The sequence below is a fragment of the Rutilus rutilus genome (genome assembly GCF_951802725.1).
Source record: "Rutilus rutilus genome assembly, chromosome: 1".
Classification (NCBI taxonomy): Eukaryota; Metazoa; Chordata; class Actinopteri; order Cypriniformes; family Leuciscidae; genus Rutilus; species Rutilus rutilus.
The window spans coordinates 63,017,719-63,030,487 of record NC_140209.1 but is presented as its reverse complement, the minus strand read 5'-3'; the positions used below and the strand labels follow the sequence as shown (position 1 = coordinate 63,030,487).

The following is a 12,769-nucleotide window of genomic DNA, read 5'->3' as shown; positions in this document are numbered from 1 at the left end:
ATTTAAAGCCTCTAATAAAGTAAGCTACCGGTAGTTAAACACGGGTGAGACAGAGAGCAAGACAATAGTCTTGACATATACATATCAATGACAAGTAAAAATATAAAATAAGAAATCTGGTGAATTTATCAGACAAAATGCAACACTGCAAACTTGGATACAGTTTCGCTGTTGACATTAGCCCACGTGCTCATAAAAAGCGACCCGACTGGATTCTCTGTCAGCAGGGCTGGCCTATCAGGGCGCACGGTGCACACACACAGTACAGGGATTGGCTGAGGCACGAGCAGTGCTCTACCGTGATTGGTCACAGCCTTCTACTTCTCCACGTCAGGAATGGCAGTTTAACTAAACGTCAACAGGCAACGTGAACACGATAAACAAACGTAAATCAAACAAAATATGTTTACCAGTTCTTCGAAAGATCGTGTTTTGGGTACGTTTGTTTAAACATTTAGTTGTCTGTATTCATATCGTCGTCTGTGCTGCGTTACAGCTTGTTCAGTCCGATTAGTGCTAGGAAGTAGAAAAGTGTACGGTAAGCAGACTCTGTCCTGATATTACCTCAGCTGGTCTAACGTTATATTAGAGTCTGTAAACTGATTGTTAACTTGTGTGTTTGTGTCTGCTGGTGAATGGTCATCGTCTGGTTGTTAATAGGTCAAAATGAGCGTGGGTTTCATCGGAGCGGGTCAGTTGGCGCATGCGCTGGTGAAGGGCTTCGCATCGGCAGGTAACTTTACAGCATTTACACACAACGACCGCTAGAGGCGCCACAACACTACACTGATCTGGAACAAAATAAGACTTCTCTGTATTAAATACTTGACCTAAGTATTGATTAAAACATGACCGTTAACGTTAGTCATTTTAAAATGTCTAAAGCAGGCATCCTTTCATTAAATAAGCACATTATATAAAATAATATGGTAAGGTTAGTTGGTCGTTTTTTTTTTCTTTCTTCAAAAAGTTGTTTATTTACATAATATGTAATGAAACATAATGCATGTAAATCAACACATTTGCTCTTTTTATGATGAAACTGCCAATAAAATGCTACAGAAAAAATATTTTTCAAAAGTTATTCTTCCAAGCAATATCATAGAGGAAAAAAAAAAGCTGAATGTACAATTAGTAGTTTATTATATGTGCATGCAATACTTTGTTACAATATACACTACCGTTCAAAAGTTTGCGGTCAATCATTTAAAGGAGAAGTTCACTTTTAAAAAAACTTTTGCTGATAATTTACTCACCCCCATGTCATCCAAGATGTCCATGTCTTTCTTTCTTCAGTCGAAAAGAAATTAAGGTTTTTGATGAAAACATTCCAGGATTTTTCCCCATATTATGGATTCTAATGGGACCCAAACGGTTCAAGGTCCAAATGACAGTTTCAGTGCAGCTGCAAAGGGCTTTAAACGATACCAGACGATGAATAAGGGTCTTATCTAGCGAAACGATCGGTCATTTAAAAAATAAATAAAAAAGTTTAAGTTTTATAAGCACAAATGTTCGCCTTGCTCTGTTCTGTGATGCGCGTTCGTGACGTCACGTAATACGCAATTACGTTGAAAAGGTCACGCTTGAAAAATGTTCTTTTTGGCTTTTTAATATTAAAGCACCTAGGATGAGCACACGAATGGGCATTTTAAACGTTAAACTGACACAAATACATTTTAAAATGTGTATATGGTCCTCCTCCCGCACATTTGTAAACACATCAAACTTGACCTTTTCAACGTAATTGCGTATTACGTGACGTCACGAACGCGCATCACAGAACAGAGCAAGGCGAACATTTGTGCTTATAAAACTTAAACTTTTTTATTTATTTTTGAAATGACCGATCATTTCGCTAGATAAGACCCTTATTCATCGTCTGGTATCGTTTAAAGCCCTTTGCAGCTGCACTGAAACTGTCATTTGGACCTTGAACCGTTTGGGTCCCATTAGAATCCATAATATGGGGAAAAATCCTGGAATGTTTTCATCAAAAACCTTAATTTCTTTTCGACTGAAGAAAGAAAGACATGGACATCTTGGATGACATGGGGGTGAGTAAATTATCAGCAAAAGTTTTTTTAAAAGTGAACTTCTCCTTTAAAAAAAAAAGGAAATTAATACTTTTATTCAGCAAGGATACGTTAAATTGATATTTTATTCAGAAAGGATGCGTTAAATTGATAAAAAGTGATAGTAAACTATTTATATTGTTAGAAAAGATTTCTATTTTGAATAAATGCTGTTTTTTTTTTACTTAATACATCAAAGGATGCTGAAAAAAGTACCATAGGTTACAAACAAATATTAAGCAGCACAACTGTTTTCAACATTGATCATCAAATCATCATATTAGATTGATTTCTGAAGGATCATGTGACACTGAAGACTGGAGTAATGATGCTGAAAATTCAGCTTTTCAACACAGAAATAAATTATATTTTAAAATATATTAAAATAGAAAAACCTTATTTTAAATTGTAATACTATTTCACAATATTATTGTATTTGGTCTGTATTTTTGATCTAATAAATGCAGACTTCTTTCAAAAACATAAAAAATAGTAACGTGTCCAAACTTTTGACCGGTACTATATATATATATATATATATACATTTATAACTAATATATACTATAACGTTTGGATATTAAGACTATTTATGCGTGTAGTACCTCGACTTAAAAACTAGATTCTCCCTTTAATAGAATCACACTCTCTTCAATACTTAATGTGGGCTTTTGTGTTTCCCTCTCCTGTCCATCAGGTGTGATCGCCACACACAGGATAACAGCGAGCTCTCCAGACAAAGACCTGCTGACCGTCGCCGGGCTGAGAGTGAGTGTGTCACAAGCTTCTGACACACGTCAGAGCCACAGAAACTAGCAGCGAGTTGAGCATCTTTAAACAGGCACTTTCTCTGTCCTTCAGAAAATGGGAGCATCCTTCACTACCAGCAATAAAGAGACTGTGAAGAAGAGTGATGTTCTGTTCCTTGCGGTCAAGCCACATATCATTCCCTTCGTTTTGGATGAGATCGGGCCAGACATCGAGGACCGTCATCTCATAGTCTCTTGTGCAGCGGGAGTCACGATCAGCTCCATAGAGAAGGTCAGAAACGAGCCATAGTAGTGATGATGATGGTTTAACACAAAGCATTTCATTTAGGAAAAATAACGGCAACACTTTACCTAAAGCCTAAATGTAAAATGCATTGTAGAGGCACACCAAAGTTAAAATGCATTATAATATTTGCAGATTCCTGTTCACATCTGAAATTGGTTGATTGTCATGTGTTTTAATGCTTTACTGTATATATGTGTTCAATGACTAGAGTATGATAACTGTGGTTACAATTATTCATGAGATCATACAATACAAGCCTATAAGGTGCATTACAAGCCATACTAATTAATGCTTTATTAAGATACTTTTATATTGCATTTTACACAAAGGCTTTAAGTAAAGTGTTACCAAAATAAGAAATATATGACAAAATGTGAATGATGAATGAAAAAGTATTCTAAACAAAATAAATAATAAATCAGTAAATAAACATTTTGTCATTTAGTTATGTTTTTTTTTTTTAGGTTTGGTAAATGCATATTTATTTACACTACCAGTCAAATAATTAGTAAAAAAAAAAAAAAAAAAATTGCATGTGTCGTCTGCTTCTGTTTCGGTCCAACTCCTCCTGTTCTGCAGAAACTGCTGCAGTATCGTCCGGCACCTAAAGTGATCCGCTGCATGACGAATACCCCAGTGGTGGTGCGTGAAGGGGCCACGGTGTACGCCACAGGCACCCATGCAGAGGTGGAGGACGGGAAGCTCCTGGAGCAGCTGATGGCCAGTGTGGGATACTGCACCGAGGTGGAAGAGGACCTGATTGATGCCGTCACTGGCCTCAGCGGCAGCGGCCCAGCCTACGTAAGCATCAACACAATGCCGAGTTCACACTGCACGATTCTCAAAGTAGTCGGGTCACTGTTCTTTTCACACTGCAAGACTATCCAGGGCAACACTCAGGGCCCTATTTTAACGATCTGAAACGCAAGTATCAAGTGCTAAACGCAAGTAACTTTGTGGGCGGGTCTCGGGCGCTGTTGCTATTATACCGGCGGGATAAATGACTCTTGCACCAGGCGCAAATGTAAAATGGGTTGGTCTGAAGTAGCTTCATTACTCATAGGTGTGGTTTGGGGCGTAACGTGAAATAAACCAATCAGAGCGTCATCTCACATTCCCTTTAAGAGCAGGCACGCTTGTTCCATGGCGGGTTGCTATTGTAACGGCGGATTTGCCAGGAGTGGTTCACAGCTGAGGAGAGCGACGTTCTCATCAGGGCCGTAAAACACAGAGAAGTGACATTGGGGATGGAGAAACACACCCAAATTAGCTTTGGTTAAACAGGCGTATGATAATTTGGGTAAATGTGTAAGCTAGATTTATGCCTATTTTTTCACATCTTCATGGACACAACAATGATTTCCCTCGTGTGTTAATATTTTTCTTGTAATTATGTATGATTTGCAAAAATGAGAACTGCTGCGTCTGTGTGTAGATGAGAGAAGCAAAGTGCATGCGCGTTGTGCACACGCTACATTAATTATGGCCAAGCATGCGCCCTTAAAATAGCATATAAATAACATGCATAACATGCTCCACTGACTTTAGACTAGGTTTCTAGACTAGTAAAGACTAGTAGGCTACAATAAATAAACATTAGGCCTATGCTAAAGTTATTAAATAGCAGTTCCAAACTAGTTTTTGTTAATACAATGTTGGTATGAGCCACTACAGTCATTTAAAAATATAAAAAATAACACAAAGAAAAATAGTGGCATTTTGGGGTTAATATGGAAACGACAGTTACCATGGTGAATACACAATAATAACAATAACTGTTAATGAAACATGGAAACTGCTCCTGCTGAATAGTATGAAAATCATACCTGCATTACTTTTATTTCGTGTAATTTACAAGGTAACGGCGTTGCATGCTCGTAGTTTCTTTTGCACTCGATCAGTGAGGCGATACAGCGCGCGCCGCTGCATTTGCGTGTGCAATTGAAGAGTGTGCGCTCCGAGCACAGGATAACGACTGACAGGACAAGAAAGTCAGTTTTTCTGAGGTGAAAAACTTTATCTCAGCGTACACTTATGTCACTGCCTGGTAGTTCCTGGTAGTTCTGAAGTAGGCCTAGTCATCATTCGCCTCTCATAACTTAACATGCTCTAAACATGCACGTAGAGTGGAAAATGAGGCGCGGGGAGCAAGGATCACAGCGCAAATTTGAACTATATCTATATATGCGATATGGTCTAATTCCATATCGCATTTCCAAAATATATCTATATATTTTTTATATCGATATATCGCCTAGCCCTAGTACAAAGTCAATTGCGCTGGGTGCAAGATAGGGCCCCGAGTTGTTATTGTGTGTGTTCACACTGCACGATGGATCGGCGACAGGAGGGTTCACACTGCAGGACTTTACAAAAGAAAGAATCGCAGACAACTTCTGTCTGGTCCCCAAACTACGTTTCACAACCAAACACTCGCGAGAAGTGATATGAAGTAACGCAAGATCACGCGAAACTGAAATTGTTATTAAAAACGATAGCCCACAAGCAGCTTGAAATCCACATTGCCTGTGCGCTGATTTGCAGCGAAAAGAAAAAGAAAAACAGATTATGCAGGAGGAAATGGTTGGGGAGAAGAGGGGAGCAAGGACTGTGTGTTCTGCAAAGAGAGTTGGACGTAAATAAATTATTTTGCAATGTGCTGCTGGTCAAGCTAATGTGTGTGCTTTGTTTCCGTTTGATATAACTGTAAATATATCTGTTAAAATGCTGATATTCTGGGCTATAACTCCTCCCCGAACTCCCCGCTGCACTGTATCTTACTCTCTGATTGGCTGTAGGTCATCGCTGATGTATTTTTCAGTCAGAACACATTCACACAGCAGGATTGTGAATCCTCATCGACGATTCTCTCAGATCGCGTCTTTGATGATTCACACTGCGTGACTGTCACTCGCGTGAACGAGCACCGATTTGCCTGTGATTTCGGGCATTTGTCTGCGATCTCACAAAACCTGTCGGAGAGTGAAAATCAGGGCTGAAATCGTGCAGTGTGAACTTGACATAAGAGTAAAAAGCAAGAGGTTTAAACCAACCGTTGAGCTCTGTGTGCACCTCTGACTGTGAATATCCATGTATCTTTTTACCCTAGGCGTTCCTAGCTGTTGACGCTCTTGCTGATGGAGGGGTGAAGATGGGACTGCCCAGAAGACTGGCAGTGCGACTGGGAGCTCAGGCTCTGCTTGTTAGTGCTTGACAGTCTCTCAAACATTTCTCATATTGATAATAGGATCAATCTTTCTGTGTCTAAGATTTACAGTACTATGATTTTTTTTTTTGCTAGGGTGCGGCAAGAATGCTCCTGGACTCCGAGCAACACCCCGGAGAGTTAAAAGACAACGTGGCTTCGCCTGGAGGTGCTACAATCCACGCTTTGCATGTCTTGGAAAGTGGCGGTTTCCGCAGCCTCCTGATCAACGCTGTGGAGGCGTCATGCATTAGAACCAGGTACTGCAACGTCATCTCTGACGAGTGATTTTCAGCTATAGAAACGGTCAACAGCTTGCAGTTTGTTTGTTAAATATAATGCAAAAACATGCATCTACACATAAGTGCACTTTATTTAATGTTTAGTATAGATGTTAGTATATAGTCGTTAAAGATAAAAGTTGGTCCATTATTTTCAACTGTTTGTTTGCATATAGTTGTAACCCGTTTATGGCGTAATAATGTTGGTACATGTGATCTATTTGTGTCTAGGACCAGATTACAGAAGTGGGTTTGACTTGCTGGAGTGTAGGGAAATTATAACAGAAACTAAAGAAAGAAAACAACTCAGACTTATAGGTAACTGTTAATTACTAGGAAAATAAGTGTATTGTTATTGGAAAGGAATTGAATCTTTTAACACATAACTTCAGTTCAATTTAGATTTAAAAATCAGTATGTAAGATTCAAAACCAGATTTCAAAGTTCAAAATCTGTGTCCAGAGTAACTCTGTGTCCAGGAATCAGATTCAATGTCCAATGTCACTCAATATTTGAGTACAGTTTCAGTTCAATACGAGTGATCCAAGTAAAATCCAGAAAGAAAAAGAGAAAGCGCAGTTCAATGTGAGTATGGGCGCCAGACACCAGAGGGCGCGACGAGCATGAGCATCTCAAACTTGTGAATCTGCGAGGCCACGTTTACATGCAGCCAAATAATCCATTAGTAATCGTGTTGACAGCTCAATCGGTCTTAAAAGCCTTAATGTAAACACCTTAATCGATCCGAATGAAATTTCGATCCGATTGAAAACCACCCCTTTCTTTCACATGGTTTTGAAAACCACACCCCAAACCATGTGTTCCTTTTCTAATCTGATCGAGAGGACATACACACAATTGATCAGATTGAAAACCGAAACTGAAAGGACTGCGCATGTGCAATGACGCAGAAATAGAGTTAAGACGTGCAGAACGAGCTGTTATTCCTGTTTAATAAAGTGCCTCATAAGTGAGTGTCCCGTCATTAAAATCCTCCTTTCACTCAGCATCTGTGAAGTGAAGCAGGACAACGTCCCACCAGTCCTGGTTTCAGATTCTCATCCACAGACGACTGGTTTTGGGCATTTTTACTGCGTGATAAATATAAGCAGCGGCACAACGGTGGTTCATATGTTCATTTACTCCAAATTGTGATCAGAAACGGATATCAAGTCTGCTGTTTAAAAACAAATAAAGAACCAATGTAGGAGAATGGTTATTATGGGCAAACAGAGGAAAACTCTGAATATTTGTGCTAAATGTCAAAAAATCAATTACGATTTGAAGCTTGTGACATATAAACGCGCACATCAACCCCGATCACTTGTAAACACTACGTTAGGATTCATCAATCGGAATGAATTCAGTCCGACTGAAACAAAAGGTGTGCATGTAAGATGTAAACAAAAGATTGTTTGAATGGATTGGTCGAAATTTTAAGTGAGCACCAAATCTGTCGCAGATTGGATTAACGTTACTCCACGATAGAGAAAGATAAGAGATGGGTAAGAGTTCGCAGCAGCCAAAGCAAGAACGGTTTTCAAAGATTTTAACGTAGGGGCGGCATATTCCTATTTTGTCCAGAACGCTGGATCAGCTTCTATTACTCTTAAAGCGTGACTTCTAAGGATATTTTTCACTAAAATAATCTATTTTTAGATTAGCTATGAACACAAACGCATCAGTCTGCGTCTTTTTCCTTCTTTGTCACTCCCTACTGCTCTCATTCTGTTTCTTCACGCTCTACTCCGAAATCACTTACCGGAGGCAGGACTAACCGACCTCATCCAGTCAAAACTGTCTTTGGCCAATTTCTTTTTCTAAATGTACATTTGTAATATAATATAAAGTAACTTAAATCTGCTTTCTTTTGTTATAACAGATATTAATACAAATGAAATGCTTATAATTACTAGTGATCTAGTCGGTGACCTTGGGTAACAAGATCTATTCACAAAACTCCCATTTTAATTTGATGGGCTGTTTAAACAGTTTTGTGTCCTCAAGGACATTTTCAAGCCAACTCTTTTCTGACAGGGAGCTTCAGTTCTTGGCTGACCAGGAGAAGATTTCTCCAGCTGCCATAAAGAAGACCACTTTGGACAAGGTGCTTCAGCAGCCGGGTGTGACGGCAACAGGCGGCGGGGTCAGGACCGGCCTCAACCTCTTTAACAGCACCAACCCCAAACACAAGAAGAGCTGAACCTGATCATCAGCATATCCAGCTTACAGTAAGGATGAGGCCACTTCAAGAATTGCAGACAAGATGCTAAGACCAAAAATGTTATAAGTTGTTCTCATGAACTTGTTTTCAAGCTTTTTTTTTCAAAACCTGTACTGTGTTCAGTTGTCGATATTGTGCTTTCTGGCTAGTTTGGACCAACTCTAAGAAATGAGTTTCTATTGATATACACTGTACACCATGAACTGCACTGTTTCGTTTGCTTAACTTAACTTTTTGAGGTATCTTTTTTTAAATTTACTCGGAATATTAAGTATTTTCAACTTGACAAATTTAGTTATTTGACCTTTTAAAGATTTGTCAAGCTGAAAATACTTACTATTCTAACTACAACTTAACTGAGTCAGTGGAAATTAATAAATCTGAAAGTTAAGTTGAGTGAACAAAAACACTTTTACAGTGAACTTTTTTACTGAAAACGTAAAAAAAAGTAAGTTAACCTTTATTCCAACTAAACTAGTTGTACATACTTAATATGTTAAGTAAATAGAACTTAACAGAGTCAGTGCAAAAAAGATAACTCAAAAAGTTAAATTGGTTGAACAATTTTTTTTTACAGTGTGTGTAGATTTAATAAATCATGTTTGATCTAGTCAAAATAAATGTAAAATCATGTTTTATTTTGCAAACGCCTATCTGGACTGACCTGAATGAAATGAATTAAAGTGTTTCTTATCTTTATCTCTACATTGCTCAGTAGTTCTGTATACTCCAAACAAGAAAAAAAGAAGCCAAATTCTCTACATGATTGGCCATTGTTAAATGTTAAATTGTGTTACGCAAGTTGATTTTAATTAATTAATTAAGAGGCAAAAAACAACAACATTTGAGTGTATTTTTTGTTTTATATTGTCAATTGTGATTTTCACTTTGATGTGTATAATAAACCCTAAATCACAAGTTCTCATCAAAACAAAATTCGCTGATCAGCAAGAAGCAGCCAAACACAAACCTTTTCTTCTTCTTTGTCCTTCATGACTATACTGCCCTCTATAGGTCTGGTGCAGTCATTGTGCGCATGTGTAATTTAGTTATGTTAAAACAGCATTCCCTTGTTTTATGTTACATAAACCTGATTGAATTAGGTTACAACAACAAAATTTAAATGTATAGGTAGAATCAGGTAGAAATACCTCCTTAAAGCAAGCAAGTTTAAGCAAGTTCACTTTTTACATTGCAGATTAAACATTTGAAGTACTGGAATAAAAAAAAAAAAACTGTGTTAAATATACATTTTCCATGAAATAATGGAGCTGACAGCCCTTTGAAATTAATGTAAAATTATGTCAGGCAAGAAGAGGCAAAACAGATCAAATATGCAGCGTTTTTTCACTTTAATATCCACATCAAAAAAAAAAATACAACGAGCAGATACAAAGAAGGCAAAACAAACCAACAAATACACAACGGCAGACAAAGAACTGAACAAACAGGGCTATATATACACAGGGTAATGAGAACTATAGGGGCACACTGAAAATAAACAAACTTAATTAAATTAAGGAAAACTTTTTTTCATTTTTCAACATTTTCCCAACAAAATCTAATTTGTTTGAAATGGTTTGTTGTAATCTTGTTGTATGAACTTAAAAAAAAAAAAAAAAAAAAAAAGTCATTCCTACTAGATAAAGCTTTGTCAGGTTAAGTACGTTTATTTTTTGTCCTGCCTAGATACAATTGCCAACATGATAATTTTAGCCAACTTGACTCTACAGTTATTTCCAATGAAAGTGAAATAAAATGTGGTAACCACAAAATTCAAAAACATTACAGAAAGTCCTCTAAGTTTCTAACATAACTGAACAATAAACACTAACATCAGCAAACAACAAATATTTCCATTTACTAAAAAGAAAACACATAAAATAACCCTTTAATCCCTAAATTTACCCTCCTAATGCAGTCTCTTGCAAAGCATTCTGGGAACTACAGATCCACTGCCCAGTTAATAATCAACAAAAAATGATTCATGTAGTTTTACACACATGGATTAAGTAAACTTCAGATTTAAATATATTAGATTGATAGAACACAATTAAATGAAGTTGTGACAAAATGGTAAAGAATCATGTTACTTAATCTTATTTTAATTAATTCAATAGAACAAGAGGCAAACATTCATTATTTGAGTACCTGTGACAGCAGAATAAAACCATGACAACTATAGAATTTCACATCAATAAATGCAATCCTATCAAGAACATGCAGTATGTGTTGAATCTTGATATCAAAGATCTGATTCTTTAGTATCTATATCAATATCAGTGTAAGTGACACCTTTGTACCGACCCTCGGTCTGAAAAGAAAACACACTGCCGTTTGTGCAGGACATCCTCACAGTGCCAGTGTAAGGCAGATCGAAAGAGCATCTTCCAACAGTAATCTTAGCATCCACCTTCTTCCTTGGTGGAACTTCTATACTGGTGGAAAGAGTTTCAGTTTTTTCCTTCTTGTACTCTCGACTGTAAGTGTTTTCTCTTCCGATGGTAGTACTTAATCCTGCGGAAGATTCTCCAATCCCTGGAATCCCAGACTTCACCTCCACACTGAATGTCGCCGCGATGTTCTCGCTCACAGACCACGAGGATGCTCTGATGATTTTCTCAGACGTTTCTAGTGTTTGCAGTTGTCTGACAGAGCTATCATTTCTGTACGTGGTGGATTTGATTTCTTCCAAAGCCACCTGTGGAATCACTTGCTTAATAGTGGGATAGCTGACATCGGTAAGAACTACGGATTGAATGTTATTGAGAAACACAAATCCCATGCAGTGAATGTCCGATCTGGACCTTCCTTTAACGCCCAAACAAAACCCAGAGCCGACATTCATGGGGTATTCAGTTTTTAAACCCCAGCTTGTCATTTTCACAAAGAATTCTTTATGTTCGCTGGTCTTGAATTTGATGCCTCCGAGACGTGTCCCATTACCGTTGCCCCACAGGGACAGTGAGGTGATTCTCTCGCCATGCTCGAAGCTGTGCTCCATGGGCTCTCCCTCTGGTGATCCAAAGGTTTTATCTCGCCCATCTGAAAGCAAGATGCTGACAGCCTTCACCTCCGATGGCCCCACCCATACGCGTATCCTCTCCAAACTGGCACCATTGTTCTCGCCAGTAAACGAAAAGTACTCTCCATCGTTACCACCGATCAATTTAAGTGTCTTTGGCATTGTGAAAGCATTTAGATCTGAAATGTGCATGACAGATTATCATAATCAGCCAAAGATTTAATGACAAAAATAATGTTACATCTGATCTCTCCTATCACTGTTATTATTACAATATTGTTACTCTATTGCAGAGTTCTGTAATAACCACATGTAAAGTATTAGAAGCTGAAATGTCATCCTCGTGAAATATACTTACTTGGATAAAGTGAAGAAACTTGATGATGTGATATTCGTTCAGCCATGCAGGCTTAAATAGAGAACAGAGGGGGCCGGCTTTCACTGGCAAAACACACTCAGATTCACTAGAGCCACTCGAGAGACAGAGGGAGTTTCATTTCTGAAAGGGGCTTTCCCACAAATGACCCTTTCTGGAAAATGATCAGTGAATCACTGTTTAGAGGATAAATGAGTTCTGGAATAATAAGTTGTCACATTAGCAGTAAATTACCCTTTTGATGCCACAGTGTAAAACATTTTAGTGGGAAATTACAGTATATTTCGGGGTACAGTAGGACTTTTCTTGTATCTTACTGCACTCCTGGAAATGTCACAATGTCTTACTGTATTTCTATAGTGCATATGCAGTTGAAGGGGGTGGATTGGAATCCACTGCTGCTTAAATGTGTATCTAATGAGTGATTATAATCAAGGTATTAATCAATATTTTTCCTTCTAAATATCACATGAGTTGAATGACTTCTCTGGGCTTATGAGATTTTGCTTTGTTATAGACGTTACCAGTGT

At 38.0% G+C, this 12,769-nt stretch overlaps 2 protein-coding genes across 2 annotated transcripts; one reads left to right on the top strand and one right to left on the bottom strand.

Moving 5' to 3' along the window:
- The first annotated feature begins 221 nt into the window (after positions 1–221).
- On the top strand, positions 222–10,439 carry LOC311295955 (pyrroline-5-carboxylate reductase 1, mitochondrial-like). The gene is made up of 9 exons (XM_084417529.1): positions 222–386; positions 497–538; positions 661–733; positions 2,770–2,840; positions 2,934–3,113; positions 3,708–3,929; positions 6,238–6,330; positions 6,430–6,593; positions 8,652–10,439. The coding sequence occupies exons 3-9, from the start codon at positions 667–669 to the stop codon at positions 8,815–8,817; spliced, it is 963 nt and encodes a 320-aa protein (XP_084273655.1). The 5' UTR covers positions 222–386; positions 497–538; positions 661–666; the 3' UTR covers positions 8,818–10,439.
- Positions 9,405–12,769, bottom strand: LOC311295949 (aerolysin-like protein). Its single transcript, XM_084417515.1, has one exon. The coding sequence runs from the start codon at positions 12,053–12,055 to the stop codon at positions 11,084–11,086; it is 972 nt and encodes a 323-aa protein (XP_084273641.1). The 5' UTR covers positions 12,056–12,769; the 3' UTR covers positions 9,405–11,083.